General features: G+C 53.6%; 3 protein-coding genes across 11 annotated transcripts in view; 1 reads left to right on the top strand and 2 right to left on the bottom strand.

The window, feature by feature from the left end:
- Positions 1-4,095: 4,095 nt before the first annotated feature.
- POLR3K (RNA polymerase III subunit K) lies at positions 4,096-6,817 on the bottom strand. 2 transcript variants are annotated; one of them, XM_081558524.1, is made up of 3 exons: positions 6,533-6,817; positions 5,529-5,616; positions 4,096-4,676 (listed from the first exon to the last, which is right to left on the bottom strand). In XM_081558524.1, the coding sequence occupies exons 1-3, from the start codon at positions 6,785-6,787 to the stop codon at positions 4,549-4,551; spliced, it is 471 nt and encodes a 156-aa protein (XP_081414650.1). In that variant the 5' UTR covers positions 6,788-6,817; the 3' UTR covers positions 4,096-4,548. The 2 variants fall into 2 exon arrangements, with proteins under 2 accessions (XP_081414650.1, XP_081414651.1); XM_081558525.1 differs by having other exon boundaries at positions 6,677-6,817.
- A 199-nt stretch (positions 6,818-7,016) lies between these two features.
- Positions 7,017-9,648, top strand: SNRNP25 (small nuclear ribonucleoprotein U11/U12 subunit 25). The gene is made up of 5 exons (XM_081558526.1): positions 7,017-7,223; positions 8,011-8,101; positions 8,318-8,423; positions 8,902-8,976; positions 9,393-9,648. Exons 1-5 carry the CDS (start codon positions 7,182-7,184, stop codon positions 9,448-9,450), a joined length of 372 nt encoding a protein of 123 aa, XP_081414652.1. The 5' UTR covers positions 7,017-7,181; the 3' UTR covers positions 9,451-9,648.
- Positions 9,649-10,155: 507 nt separating this feature from the next.
- RHBDF1 (rhomboid 5 homolog 1) overlaps positions 10,156-14,757 on the bottom strand; it is a 25,886-nt gene continuing 21,284 nt past the window's right edge. For 4 of the 8 annotated variants that reach the window (XM_081558504.1, XM_081558502.1, XM_081558503.1 and 1 more), the window contains 12 exons: positions 14,572-14,729; positions 13,860-14,117; positions 13,652-13,763; positions 13,450-13,524; positions 13,195-13,356; positions 12,368-12,468; positions 12,148-12,211; positions 11,675-11,769; positions 11,420-11,495; positions 11,245-11,349; positions 10,990-11,143; positions 10,156-10,816 (listed from right to left, as the gene is read on the bottom strand). In XM_081558504.1, coding sequence (XP_081414630.1) covers positions 11,027-11,143; positions 11,245-11,349; positions 11,420-11,495; positions 11,675-11,769; positions 12,148-12,211; positions 12,368-12,468; positions 13,195-13,356; positions 13,450-13,524; positions 13,652-13,763; positions 13,860-14,117; positions 14,572-14,729 — 1,323 coding nt within the window. In that variant the 3' untranslated portion in view covers positions 10,156-10,816; positions 10,990-11,026. The remainder of the gene's footprint in view (positions 10,817-10,989; positions 11,144-11,244; positions 11,350-11,419; positions 11,496-11,674; positions 11,770-12,147; positions 12,212-12,367; positions 12,469-13,194; positions 13,357-13,449; positions 13,525-13,651; positions 13,764-13,859; positions 14,118-14,571; positions 14,730-14,757) is intronic. The other 4 variants (XM_081558500.1, XM_081558501.1, XM_081558498.1 and 1 more) reach the window with 1 other exon arrangement.

Here is a 14,757-nt window from a genome sequence, read left to right as displayed (position 1 = left end):
GATCATACCTCTAACATTTCAATGTCAATCACCTTGGCCCCTTACACACTTTTACTCACTGGTGCCATCCCTTCCCTAGTATCCTTATCAAGAGAGCTTCCTTCTCTCAGGCTAGAACTCACTCCCTTGAGACCAACAGACTGCACACCACCTGCACACGACCCACAGGAAAGCATGCAAGCTACAGAGATGGGACAGCATGTCAAAGACACTGAGATGCATGAAGATGGCCACCGCCTCTGCCCAGAAAATGTTCCGTTGTCACGGCCTGGCACCCCACCACCTCTCGTAACACGCAGTTCAGTTCAGTTGCTAAGTCGTGTCCGACTCTTTGCGACCCCATGGACTGCAGCACGCCAGGCCTCCCTGTCCATCACCAACTCCCGAAGCTTACTCAAATTCACGTCCATCGAGTCGGTGATGCCATCCAACCATCTTATCCTCTGTCGTCCCCTTCTCCTTCTCCTCCCGCCTTCAATCATTCTCATCTTTTCAAATGAGTCAGCTCTTCCCATCAGGTAGCCAAAGTATTGGAGTTTCAGCTTCAGCATCAGTCCTTCCAATGAACACTCAGGACTGATTTCCTTTAGGATGGACTGGTTGGATCTCCTTGCAGTCCAAGGGACTCTCAAGAGTCTTCTCCAACACCACAGTTCAAAAGCATCAATTCTTTGGTGCTCAGCTTTCTTTACAGTCCAACTCTCACATCCATACATGACTACTGGAAAAACCACAGCTTTAACTGCAGACCTTTGTTGGCAAAGTAACGTCTTTGCTTTTTAATATGCTGTCTAGGTTGGTCATAATACAGAGATAAACAGAAAAGCAAAATACACAGATGGAGGGAAAACCTCAGACACAAAGACAATACAACCAGGGCCACTAAGTATCTCCTGAAACCCAGACCCTCGAAAGACAGGCACAAAGAATAACAAGCACCACTGGTCAGACACGCCCTAAGGATGCTGACATATGAAGCTACGTAAATGCTCATGACTTATGAGGAGGAACAGCCCCCAGGGCAAGCCCACCCACCTGTTAAAAAACTTGTGAGCTAAAACCAGTTAAAACAAAATTCACAGGTGCTCCAGTGGTTAGGACTCTATGCTTTCACTGCCCTGTGCCCAGGTTCGCTATCTAGTCGGGGAACTGAGATCTCACGTGCTGTGTGCCTCAAGGCCATAAATTAAATAAATAAATAATAAGTTTGTATATTTTCAAATGGTTGGGGAAAAAATTAAGAATTACATGCCATGTGGAATGACTATGAAATTCAAAGGTCAGGGTCCACCTTCTGGAACACTACCTGTGCACGCTGTCTGCAGCTGCCCTCGTGCGCGACGGCAGGGGACTGGTCACAGGGCTTCTAGCCCTGCCCTGCCCGCTTACAGCTCAGCAGAGATCTCACCACTGTTTCAAGGCCACAGTGTTTCACAACGCTTCTGCTCGCTTGCTTACACTGCACACCATCATGTCACAGTAAGAAGACAGGGCTCCAAATGCCGTCTTTAAGGCGCAGGGCAGTGTGAGCTATTGTGTCAGCAAGCTGGATGGCAGAGGAGTATGTCGTGCAACAACTCTACAGTGGTCACCATCACCAAGCTAAGCATTCCTCTGGCGTTGAGTCTCAACACAAAACAGAATTCCTTCACAAAAAATAAAAATGAGACAACAGAATTAAATTTCCCAGGGACTCATGGTTAACCCAGGAAGGAAAGCTGCTGAGGGTGACTTAACTGTGTCTGATCACAGAAGCTGAGGAAGTGTGTCCAGAGAAGATGCATTTAAGACCATCCGTTTTTGGTCAAGAACAGCTGTTCTGAAAGCTAAGGACACTGGAAGCTACATCACATCAATTAAAAATGAGGCAGATAACTTGAAGCGCCTTTCCTCGGCTCTCGATGGCTCCAGACGACACTGGACCAAGCCCTCTGCCGCTTACGCGAGGAGTCGATGCCTCGACGCTAAGCGGGGAAGGGACTGAAGAACGAGCTTCTGGGCACAGAAAAAGGGAACAACTAGCAACTCACGTGGGAGCCCTTGCAAAGCCGAGAAAACGTGAACGCGGGCGAATGGCACCTGGAACCTGCTGCGGAGCATCACGGCTGACTGGGGTGAACACCGGTGCAGTGCGAGCTTACAGTTAGCAGCTTGTGGAGAACATGTCCTCAGCCTGTAACTCATCACCGCACTGCTCACCCACAAACACGGTGAGGACAATACCTGTGTCTCTCACCACCGACAGCTACTGACCCATCGGCAACGTCACAGTGACCTGCATCTGCCCCCCGCGCTGAACCAGGGTGAGGAGACGCACACGTGGAACTTTAACAAGAAACACTAACTCGGTTACACAAATTGGTGTACATTCCTTTCATCAAGGGGCTCGTGTAACAAACACTGCAGGGCCACATTCTGAGCTTCTCTGTTTAAGAGCTCGCTTTCTTGTATCTTCCTTGATTGTGACTCTTGACCCACAAAACCCAAAATACTCTTTACAGAAAAAATTGTGAACCCCTGAAATAGACTATTACTGTCTTCATTCTACACAGGAGAAAATGAAAGAGGTTCAGCAACTGACAGGCAGGCAGGCTAACTTCAGAGGCCATGACCTTTACCACTGACCATGCTGCCCCAAGTAACAAGTGAAAACGAGAACAGACCCCTGAGAAAACATACCTGATGGCCTAAGAAGACACTAAAGTAACACCCACAGGACAAACTGTTCTGAAACAAAACCAACTGGAGACAATGGGCTCAGGATCTGGTCAACGTGTTTTAACAATAGGAAAATGCACATGTGATCCATAATCATTTCAAAAAAATATTAATAATTTCTTGAAAAGTGGACTTCCCTGGTGTTCCAGTGGTTAACAATCTGCCTGCCAATGAAGGGGACACAAGTTCGATCCCTGGTCCAGGAAGACCCCACATGCCTGGGGCAACTAAAGCTGTGTGCCAGCACTGCCGAGTCCAAGCTCTACAGTCCATGAGCCACAACGACTAAAAGTCCACGCACCCTAGAGCCCATGCTCTGCAACAAGAAGACTGCACGCAGACAAAAACAAATAAATAAAATTAATTTCCTGAATTACACAAAGTATACAAGTTATAAAAGATAACAAAATCAAAAATGTAAAAATATAAAAATGTAAAATCTTTCAAAAATGTAAAAATTTGGGACTTTCCTGGTGGTCCAGGGGTTAAGACTCCATGCTCTCAATGCAGGGGGACAGGTTCAGTCCCTGGCTGGGTAACTAAGATCCTGCATGCTACATAGCAGGACAAAAAAGAAAAAGAAATAAAAAGTTGGAAAAATGCAAAAATCTGTATGAAAGAGTTAAATTTAAGTCCTATTATTTCATAAATGAAACTTCATTATTAAGCGATTTGGCACAGGGAACCATATTAAAAATCCTGTAATAAATCATAATGGAAAAAACATACAAAAAAGAGTATGTATACATATGTATGAATATATATACACTTGTATGTGTGTGTGTATGTATATGTGTGTATAACTGAATCACTATGCTGTACACCAGACACTACTACAACATTGTAAGTCAACTATAAAGTGAAGTCGCTCAGTCGTGTCTGACTCACTGCAATCCCATGGACTACACAGTCCATGGAATTCTCTAGATCAGAATACTGGAGTGGGTAGCTGTTCCCTTTTCCAGGGGATCTTCCCAACCCAGGGATTGAACCCAGGTCTCCCGCATTGCAGGCAGATTCTTTACCAGCTGAGCTACAAGGGAAGTCAACTATAATTCAATAAAATAAAGAGAAAGATTTGGAAGGAATTAAATTTGAGGCCCTGGGCAAGAAACAAATCTATCAATAACCAAAATCCTGCCCCTGTGAGCCTAGAGTGTCCTTTTTCTCTTTAGAGTAGAAAGATGGATGCAGAAAGTATTAAAAAACATACAATCTAATAAATTTACTGCAATTCTAGGAAACAAAAATATAAACAATAAATAGAAATCCATGTTATTAACAATTCTGTAACCAGTTTGGCCTTAAATATAGCAGTCAGTTTTGGGGTTTAAGGTTTGATGTCTACTTCTTAAGGCATTTAAGACACTGAGAAGGTGATAACAAGACTGTTAACTTTAATTAAATATTCAGGATAAGTTTTGATTAAATAAGTTTGCAATTAACAGTTAAATACTGAGGGGCATCTAATGTACTAAACTAATAAGTTTTACTTTATTAGTTGTACAAACAATGTAAATATTAAAGAGTGTTGGCTGATGGTAGGAGAACAATTGCCCAATAAACGTAAAAGAGAAAGAACAGGACCTTAAATAGGATGCACTCAGTTATGGATACTCCTGTCCACACAGAACCTCCTGGATATCGAGGAGTTCATCTACTGACTGGGAGGCAGGCTATACTTCCTGACCCCCTGGGCAGCCACCCTCAAAAGGTCAGCTTTCCACCACACCAGCCAAGACCCTCAGGACACACAGTTCACACTCGTAGCTGGGAATACACCCTGGGCAGTAAAGCATGCAGACGCTGACACAGCTGGGCCATCCTGGTTTAGTCCCGCCAGCGGTGTCCACACTGAGCGTTGCAGCACTTGTAGAAGGTGGTCATGGGCTCATCTGCAGAGCGGGTCTGAAGCTGCATGAAATAGGCTCGAGGATGTTCGCACTTGGGACACGGCTCTGGCAACAAGAAAAACAAACAGTGACCCACATTTACTAAAAAAAGGAAAACGATGCTCATGATACATGTGCTTGTTAGAAGTGGATGTTTCATGAAACACAGCAGCAGACACTCCCAAGCTCGACTGGTATCCCTTGCCTGGGGTGCCCTGCAAGGTTTTCCTGCAAGGGGGTGTCATTCCCACTGTGCTCTCACACTGAGGGACTGAGGGAAGGAGATCTGTAATCTTGACTGTACTTTTTTCTTTTTTAATTTTACTTTCACTGAGATTTCAATTCAAGAACCCTGCTCTTGATGGAAACTCCTTCAAACACTCAGACGCCATTCTGGTGTGTAATTCACCTCCCAGTGACAAATTCTGCCCATGCGAGATTTTTAACAGAGCAGATGTGGATGGTCCTCTCTGGGGTAAAAAGACAGTACTAATCACACATTAGCTCCTCCTCCTCTCTGGACTGGTCGTGTCGAGGGCTCTCTTTCCTTCCTTGGTCACATCTGTCACTATCAGAAATGAATCAAGATTCAAATATCTGCTGAGTATTTAGGGCAGTTTAATACTCTTTATCTTGACTTTAAGAAAATCTATATTAGAACAAAATCCTTAAGACTAATTTTTTAATTACTCCAATCAGCATCAATATGAGATCACCCGGAGACTCTAACTCAGGTCTGAATTACTCCAAAGCTTGTGCCAATACTCTTTGCATAACAAATACATTAGAGAAGAAAACACTTTCTAGTCTCAGAATCCCACTTCATACAAGTACATCAAAGACGCTGCTAGGCAGTGGCACAGCCAGCGGCCTCATCCCTACCCACAGCTCTGAAACAGAAAAGGTTTGCCCTCTCACCAGCAGTAGAGTCAACATTCTCCCAGGCAGCTGCTCCACCAAGCACGTCATCCACTTCTTTCAGCTTTGGATACTTCCGATTTGTTACCTAACAAACAACAAACTGCAGGTCTTCAGACTCTCCCAGTAAGTGAACAGTAGAAAGCCGGGTCACCAAACCATGCCTTCAAGTATCACCCCAGACTCTGCTTCCTGCCTTCAACACGAATGGAGGAATACTAAACGGAAGCACAGTTCCTGCTGTCACAGAGCAGGAATCTCCATGAGAATCAGGAGGATCCGCAATTGGGATGTCCCCAAAGAAAAGATTGTGAGAATTAGATGAAGCAACAGAGCAGGAAGGAAAAAATAACTCTGGTGTGACCCTCTTGTTCTCTCACCTCTAAGATACTTGGTCACTGAAATAAGAGAACCAAAGACGACTAAGGCCAAAGTGGAGCACTTGGCAGGGTGGCCCAGCCACTCTTCCCAGACAGAGATTTTTTCTAACTATTTTCGAAGTTTTACCAGTCGTCCTTGAAATGTCACCCTTCACAATTTCAGACTCTATAAACTCCCACAGCACAGCTACATGGTGGAGCAGTATATAAACATTAAGAATGAGGTAGCACCAACGTGCTCTACTTCTAAAAATTATTAAAGGTGTTCTAAAAAGGAAACATGCATTATCGATAGAAAATGACAAGTTCTAACACAGTATGTATCATTCTGTAATGAATATCCAATATATTCCAGATGTTCAGACTAGAACACAAGCGGGAACAAAAACTGAAAAATGCCTGCCTTCTACAGCCTATACCCTAGTATTAACAAACAAGGCGCATAAGTAAATTATAAACGGCAATGGAAGGCAAATGAGTCCTATAAAAAAAATAAGATTAGAAGAAGGGCGAGATGGAGAAAGAGGCTGCAATTTTAAATAATCCTTCGGGTAAAAGCACGAGCGACGAGTGACACGGGTACCGAGGGGAAGAGCGACCCGGGCGCAAAAACCCTGCACAGACCCTGGGAGCAGCGCATGGCGGGCGGAGCGCCTCGGGGCGGCCGGTGAGGCCGGAACAGGGCCCGCAGGACGCCGATCCAGGCGGGGAAGGCCCGGGTCGCGCGGGGCCCTCGCGAGAGCGTCGGCCTCCGCGCCGCGCGCCCACCTTGCGCGTGACGTTGTGCACGTAGGGGCAGGTGTTGCAGGCGAAGCGGTGGCAGCGCTGCCCCTCCTCGACGATCAGCCCGTTCCCGCAGCTCGGGCAGAAGAGCAGCATGGCCGCCAACAGCCCAGCGCTCCCGGCAGCGCCGCGCCGGCGTTCCGAGCGCCCCTTGGTCCCCGCCCCGCCCCCAGCCAGCCCACCAATAGTCATGCCACTTCCCCGCCCCCAGGGAGCGTTGTGGCGGGCCGGCTCCCAGTAGCTCATCTCTCATTGGTCATCGAGTGGCCCCGCCCCCCAACGCCCCAGAGGCGGGCTATAGCAGCCGTCCCAGCGCGTGCGCGCCGCCTCTGTCGCGCGGAGCGGCTGTACGGGTGGAGCCGGCGGGAAGCCCGGCACCCTGGAGGAGCCGCGGGTCGCTGCGCGGCCGGAGCCGCAGGACGACGAGGAGGACGAGGAGGAGGCGCTGCCGCACTCCGAGGCGGTGGACGTGTTCCAGGAGGGCCTGGCCATGGTTGTGCAAGACCCGCTGCTCTGCGATCTTCCGATCCAGGTGCGCGAGGGCCGCGTCGTTCCCCCGGGCGGGGGGCGGGGCGCGGACGGACCCTGCGGCCACTGGGGGCTGCGGCCTAGGCCTCGGGAAGGCGTTTCCGAGCATAGCGAAGCGTCTAGGCAGAAGGCTCCTGCCGGGCCTGGAGGCGAGCGAGGCTCTGGCCTCGGGCGCAAAATTTAAACGGGGAATCGAAAAAATCAACTAGTTAGGGCACTTGACATGTCAGCAGTGTTTTAAAAACAACCTGAAGTTGGTGTGCAGAAGCCTGGGGTAAACAAAAATAATGTAGTTTTCAAGTAAAAAATAAAAGATCAATGTTTCCCAGTTTTCCTCTCTCCTCAGACTTCAGGCACCAAGCCAGCTCCTACCTCATCAAGCTTATTCTATTTTTCAGGAAGCCAGTCTTCAGAGAGGAGAAGGCAATGGCACCCCACTCCAGTACTCTTGCCTGGAAAATCCCATGGACGGAGGAGCCTGGTAGGCTACAGTCCATGGGGTCGCACAGAGTCGGACACGACTGAGCGACTTCACTTTCACTTTTCCCTTTCATGCACTGGAGAAAGAAATGGCAGCCCACTCCAGTATTCTTGCCTGGAGAACCCTAGGGACGGCGGAGCCTGGTGAGCTGCCGTCTATGGGGTCGCACAGAGTCGGACACGACTGAAGTGACTTAGCATAGCAGACTTCACGAAGGTTCTGCCTAACTTTATAAACACTGTCAGCTTGTCTGCCTTTGTTGTCCGGGGTGGTGAAAAGAGCTTCCGCTTCCACCTTTGGTCTTTTCCAGGTTACTTTGGAAGAGGTTAATTCCCAAATAGCATTAGAATATGGCCAAGCAATGACAGTCCGAGTGTGCAAGATGGATGGAGAAGTTATGCGTAAGTGCTGCCCTCCCCCTCAGGCCGAGCAGTCTGAACCTTCACAGGAGGGGATGTTAACGGGGCTGGTGGGTGGAAACTCCGGGCTGTGCCCAGGGCTGGTGGGCACACCCACACCTGCCCAGACTTGAGCCTCGGAAAGTAACAGGGCTCAACAGAGCTTCTGGGCTTCTCCTCTTGCCACCTGATGCTGTGGATCCTCTCCCGCTTGTGCAGCTGTGGTTGTAGTCCAGAACGCCACGGTCCTGGACCTGAAGAAGGCCATCCAGAGATACGTGCAGCTCAGGCAGGAGCGCGAGGGAGGCATTCAGCACATCAGCTGGTGAGTGGAGCCTCAGGTCCTCCCTCAGCCCTTCCTGGGAGACGGGGAGGACGTGCTGGACACGAAGGAGCCTTTTCATCTCCTGAGCTCTGCTCAGGATGAGCCCTAGAGCATCGAGCTCCCTGTCCTGAGCCTTCAAAAAGGGCAGGTGTTCCTGTGCCTGCGGGCCCTGCCCCAGCTGCTCCTTCTCTGCATTACCACGCAGGCAGCTGGGTAGCTGCACATGGGGACACCTTAGGGCATGCCCAGTGTGTCTGGATTTGGCTTCCCTGGTTAGAGGAGCTGCTGCCGGCTCCTTGCCTGGATGCTCTCAGCCTCCTTCTGAATCAAGTGTTCCGATGGCTATCTTGGTGCCTGTTTCATTTGCAACGCCTCAGGCCTCACAGAGTTGAGCACCTTGAGCCCTCCTCCTACACAGCTTCTGCATCCCAGCTGCCCTGCTCACCCGGCTTGTGGTTTGCTGAATTCCCATCTGTAGGTCCTATGTGTGGAGGACATACCACTTGACCTCCGCAGGAGAGAAGCTCACAGAAGACCAGAAGAAACTCCGAGAGTAAGTTCAGGCTCCATCTTGAGTTACAGGGAGCTATCTGATCTGTGGCCCTCTTGTTCCCCAGGCCCTGCCATAGGGCCAGGGTTTCCTCCAGAGGCTCTTAAGGAAGGAGGGATCTTAAATCCGTTTCTGGGGAATGTGTGAGACCAGGAGAGTCCCTGACTGGACTGAGGCTGTCCTGCAAGGAACTCCTGGAGGCCTCCGTGCCTGGAGGACAGGAGGCAAAGGAGCTGCAGCACTTCAGGCTGCAGAGCCAGGAGAGAGGGTTATGAGTGTGCATGGCGGGGGAGCATGGCCCTGCCCCTTCACACTGCGCTCTTCCCGCCTGGCCTCTCTCATCCCGCACAAGCCTCGGAGGAAGAGTCACAGATGGGCCCTTCTGTAGGCTGGACTCTGTGCCTTTCCTTCTCTTTCAGTTACGGTATCCGGAATCGGGATGAGGTGTCCTTCATCAAAAAGCTGAGACAAAAATGAATCTCCAGACTTGGACAGCTCTGTGTGCGGGCAGCTGAGCTCTTCCCTGGCAGAAGGAAGCCTTGGGCCACCATGCCCTATCCCCAGACGGGTAGGAGAGAGCCTGACCCCAGCTGGACTCGCCTGGACTCTCAAGTGAACCCTGATCCCAGGGCTGTGGGCCTGGCCCTGTGTACAGAATAAACCTGTTTGCTTTGAGGTTTGGAAAGTCATGTCCCCATAGGGGGGCACAGGCGGGGACCCTGCCGGCAGTCACACCATTGGGATGCTGTACCTGAGCCCTTGGCCACACCGCTCCCCAAGCTATACACACCTGTCATGTCATCTCTGCAGCGAAGAGGAAGTCAAAGCAGAGTGCGGCTCTGTTTCTACTCGTGGGAAACAAGGGCGTCTGAGCCCAGCCTGGTCAGGGCCTCCAGCTTCAGCCCGTGGGTGCCTGGCTCCTGGAAAGGGATGTGGCCTGGCTGCCGTGGGGCGCTTCCAAGTGTGTGTGGGGAAGTGTGATATTCCTGGGTCCTTGTCCATTTGTCACCTACCAGTCACTCTACAGAGGACAGGGTGTGTGCACCTGGCGGAGGACTTCCCTGGGAGGTATACCTGACACTGAATGCCTTGTTCTGGGAACTTGTGGGTGGGAGGCCTGGGGCCTGAAGGACATCCCTCCACAGCACCCAGCTGAAACCAGAAAGGAGGTGGCAGCTCTGGTTGAGTTAGTGGCAGCTAAAACGCGCCCAGTCTGTTTATTGGCCACATGAGGTGGTCGTCAGAAGGCTAGTTAGAAGGTAATCTCAGGAACTAGTGTGATAAGTGCCCGGAAGTACGAGGGGTTCAACAGCAGTGAACACGGCAAAGTGTGTGGGAAGCAGGGCTCCTGGGCAGAGTCCCAAGCCTTAGGCCTGGCAGGCCTGGCTCCGGCCATGGGCACACGGCCCCAGCGCCCGCCAGCTCAGTGGAGCTGAGCGTCCAGCTCATACTTCTCACAGAACTTGTCGGTGAAGGGAATGCAGGTGAGGAACTCGCACCACTCACAGCGGACAGGATAGAAGTAGAAGAGGACCACCAGGCCGGCCAGCAGGCCCAGGAAGACCACCTGAAAGATGATGATCTGGCAGCGTTTGCGGTACAGGTCGAACTTGCCAAAGCTGATGTAGGGCAGAAAGGCAAAGGAGAGGAAGAGGCCACTGACGAAGCCCGAGATGTGGGCGAAGTTGTCGATCCAGGGCAGCAGGCCAAAGGTGAAGAGGAAGAGCACCACAGCCAGCAGCTTGAAGAAGGCGCGCCAGGGCCGTGCTAGAATCTGCCAGCTCTGGAAGAGCTCCACGAAGAGGCAGGCCAGGATGCCGAACTGCGAGCCGGCCGGGCCCACCTAGGGGTGCAGGTGACCCTGAGCCAGTGGACAGGGGCAGGCTTCCCCACCCCGCCCCCCTCCCTCGGCCCAGAGTGGATCAGGACGGGAGCCCCAGTCGGGACAGGGCACGGCAGGGGCGCAGGTCTGCTGGACCCAGTTCATGCTGGGCAGCACGTGGGGGGCAGCCTCACCTCTGCCCGGTACGGCAGGAAAATGGCACTAGCCAGGTTACCAGTGACGCCACTGAGCAGGTAGATGATGGCTATGCGGTGCCAGCCCGCCAGCTTCTCCAGGTCCCGCAGGACTGTCATCTGGAAGCAGACAGACACCAGGCAGTGCAGGACCCTGTGGGGAGGGGGCACTCAGCAAAGAGTGCTGACCAGCTACTCCTGGGGTCCCTGGGACCACCTCCTCCCCCCAGCCCCCTGCAGCCCACATGGTGTCACTTGCCCAGCGTGCAAGAAGAGGGACAGCCACAGGCGGTAGAACTGGTCAGGCACCTCGGGGTTGAGGAAGGGCAGGAGCCCACACACGTCGTCCATGCAGTGCACCTGTGCAGAGTGACCGTGAGCACCCGCCACCGCCCGCGGCACAGGAAGGGACCCCCCCCAAGAGGCCTACCTGGGAGCAGAGTGTGGCCTCCTCGTGGAAGTAACCCCTCATGAAGTCACAGTACTCCCGGGAGGTGATCTCACACCTGGAAGGTCAGGCCAGAGATGGGAGGACTCCCAGGCTCAGGTTTCGGCCCCACTCGCCCACCTTGTTGGCCTGGATACGTCTGGCCCCTTCCTCGCCCCACAGCCCCGGGGATCCTGGGTACGAGAGCAGGACTCAGCCCTGAGGCGGCACTGTGAGCCCGGGCCCGGGCACCCCTACCTGCCCTTGGTGCCGATGCAGCAGGGCCGGCCTGTGATGACGCAGTCCATGTGCGGATGGTTCGTGTGGTTCCCGGCACTGTTCTTGGTGCAGATCTGGGTCACAAATGGGGATGAGTTGGGTCAAGGTCACCCCTAACCTTGGGCCCCACACCACGCTTGTCTGGAGCAGAGATGGACAGGCTCCTAGGCTAGGAGACAGGCCCCTGTTGGCGTCAAGCAGATTACAAACCCTGGGCCTCAGTTAGGGCATCTGTCAAACTGGCATGATGTCATTTGACCTCTTAAGGCTCCACCTGGTTCTACTTAGAAAGGGAGGCTGTAGTGGATGGACCGGCTGGCTGAAGGCCAGGGCAGAGCATCTGAAAACAGGGTGGTCCCTCAGGGGAGACCTCAGGCATCACTGATGGGTGAGCTGTGGATTCCTCCCTGACAGGAAGGTTGCTCCCGAACAACCCCTCCACACCAGCTCACCGGCCACTTGGTGATGTCATCTGGCCACTCGTGGGGGTCCTCAGAAGAAGGCTCATCACACACCCTGCACAAGCCCAGGGTGTGGTCAGACCTCACTCTGTGCTCTTGGCTTAGCACCCTCCCACCCTACTGGACAATAAGGAGAGCAATTATACCGCCCTCCACCGCCCCCCCAAGGGAGACATGGACAAACAGAGGTGGGGGGTGCAGCTGGACTGACCTGGGATCCTGATGGCAGACAGAGCCGTACCGCCTCTTTTGGCCAGCAAGGTCTGGGGCACTGGGATGCAGGGGCCACTTCACCCACACTGCCAGCGTGGACTGTGAGAGGACACGGGCTCCGCCCTGGTCAGAGCCCACTGTCCCACCGTTTCCGGGAGGCTGGGATCAGAGACCCTGAGCTCCTCCCTCTGGCTCTACATGCCCCCATTCCCCGGAGCCCCTCCATGAGTTTGCACTCAGGAAACTGCTCGCATGTTGGGAGATTGTTATGAGTTCAACAGCATAGTTCCTATTAGCTTGAAAACAGAAACCACCCGTGCCCAAAATTAGGCAACTGGTACAAACTGGGAGCTCCACATAAGATGATAAAAACTTGGATGAAGTTGTTTAAAATTTAGTGAGAAAAGTAAGGCAATATTATTTACATAAACTTATGACAGGTGCCCAAAAACAAGATGGGAAGGCCACACCCAAATTAAAAACAGGCAGAATTCCCTGGTGGTGCAGTGGTTAGGACTTGGTCCTTTCACTGCCAGGCCCTGGGTTTGGATCCCTAGTACAGAAACTAAGATCCCCCAAGCCCTGCCGCTCGGTCATTTAAAAAAAAAAAAGTAAAATTAAGGACATACAGTCTGCAGGGGGAGCAGCAGGAGATGGAGGAGGGATGGGATAAGAAGGAAAGACTGAGGCGAGGGGCCTTGCACAGACAGACGGCATCGTGTGCTGAGAACCAGGGGTTTAGAACAACTCAACCAGCTCTGCCCGAAGTCCCAAGGAAACAAGGTGCAGACAAGGGTGCGAACTGAGTTGCGGGCAGATCCTCACCGAGCACTCCTCCTCCGAGGTCTGCACACAACCTGACCGGTCGTTACGCACGCAGCAGGCCGAGTGCTTCTCGCGCTCGCGCGCAGCATGGATGAAACTATGCACCTGCGGGTCCTGGCGCATGCACGGCGAGAACTTGGCACCCAGGTGAATGAGGGCCTCCTGCGGGGAGGACGATGCGCAGCTGCGGCCAGGCCTCGGCGAGCCCAGGGCCCCGCCCCGCCCCCACCGGGCCCCGCCCCGCCCCGCCCTCACCGAGCTGGGCCCGATCCAGAAGTTCTCCTGTTGCACGTACTTGACATTCTCGTAGACCCCACGGTTGCGCAGCACCTGGGAGGTGGAGAGAAAGATAAGACAGCTCGGCCGCGCCCCCTCCCATCAGAGTGGGCGGGAGGGAGCCCAGACTTCGCAGGGCGGGGACCGGAGGACACCCGGAGGGCACCGGGGCTTGGCTCACCGAGTCTACTGTCTCGTGCTGTGAGAAGCCCACAGGCGCCACGCCATAGATGCACACGGCTAGAATGGTGACGAGCGAGTGCACGAACGTGAGCCAGTAGGTGAAGAAGGGCCTGCGGGGCAAAGCGTCAGCAGAGGCGCCATCCCCAACCTGGAGCGCCCGCGCCCAGGTGCCTTGCCTGCCCAAAACCCCTCCCCTCGTGGCCTACCTGTGGTCGTCCATGTCTTCAATCTGGCGTTTGACATAGCTGTCGATTCGCTTGCGGTAAGTGCGGTTGGTTAGCCGGCCCACCATGCCCAGCCCGTACGGCCGCTTCTCCCTGGCGAACAACTTGCGCACAGGCATCGCGATGCGCTGGCCCCGCCGCTGCCCCGCCGTGCTCACCACCTCCTGCCTCAGCCGCACCTTGGGCTGCGGGGCCGCTGCGCCGCCCTCCTTCTGCTTGCGCCAGCCACGTTCCAGGGGCCTGGGGAGGGGGGGCCCTGTCACCGCCAGCCCCAGAGTGCCCACACGCTGCAGTCCATCCCCGGCGGGACCAGGACGACCCTCCGAGTCTGTCCTGCTCCCATGTGCGACAGGCTGAAGTCAGCCCCGCCGAGCAGAAGCAGAGCGGCCCGAGCCACTCCCGGAATGGCAAGCAGGTGGGGTCAGACCTACATCTGCAAGTATTAACGACGCCACCTCCTCGCCCACTGGATCCTCTCCAGGCTGTGGGCTCTGGGACCGTCATCCTCTTCCAGGGATGAACAGCCCAATTTGAATGGTGCCCAGTCCTGGGGCCACCAAACCTAGTTGCCAAGCTGGGTTCCCAGTCCACGAGATGACCCCCTCCGGGGGTCCCCTTGGGCGTCATGCCTTGGGGCAGCTGCTCCTGACAGCCGGGAGCGTTTCCTCCACGGAGCTCGCCAGGAGGCACTCACAGCATCAGGTGGCTGCGCTCCAGCTCGCTGCGGTCCAGGGCGCCGCCCGTGAGGTCCACCTGCTCTGGGGCTCTCTCCCAGTCTTTAAGCGCTGCCTCCGATGGGGACTCGAACACCTCGTCCGGGTAAGTGGACAGCTCCTCGTGGAGGACACCTTCCTGAGCAAACACGCGCGATCAGCGTGGG

The sequence above is a fragment of the Giraffa tippelskirchi genome, chromosome 13 (genome assembly GCF_054371585.1).
Source record: "Giraffa tippelskirchi isolate mGirTip1 chromosome 13, T2T-mGirTip1v1.2.pri, whole genome shotgun sequence".
Taxonomy (NCBI): Eukaryota; Metazoa; Chordata; class Mammalia; order Artiodactyla; family Giraffidae; genus Giraffa; species Giraffa tippelskirchi.
This window is presented reverse-complemented; position numbering and strand designations above follow the sequence as displayed.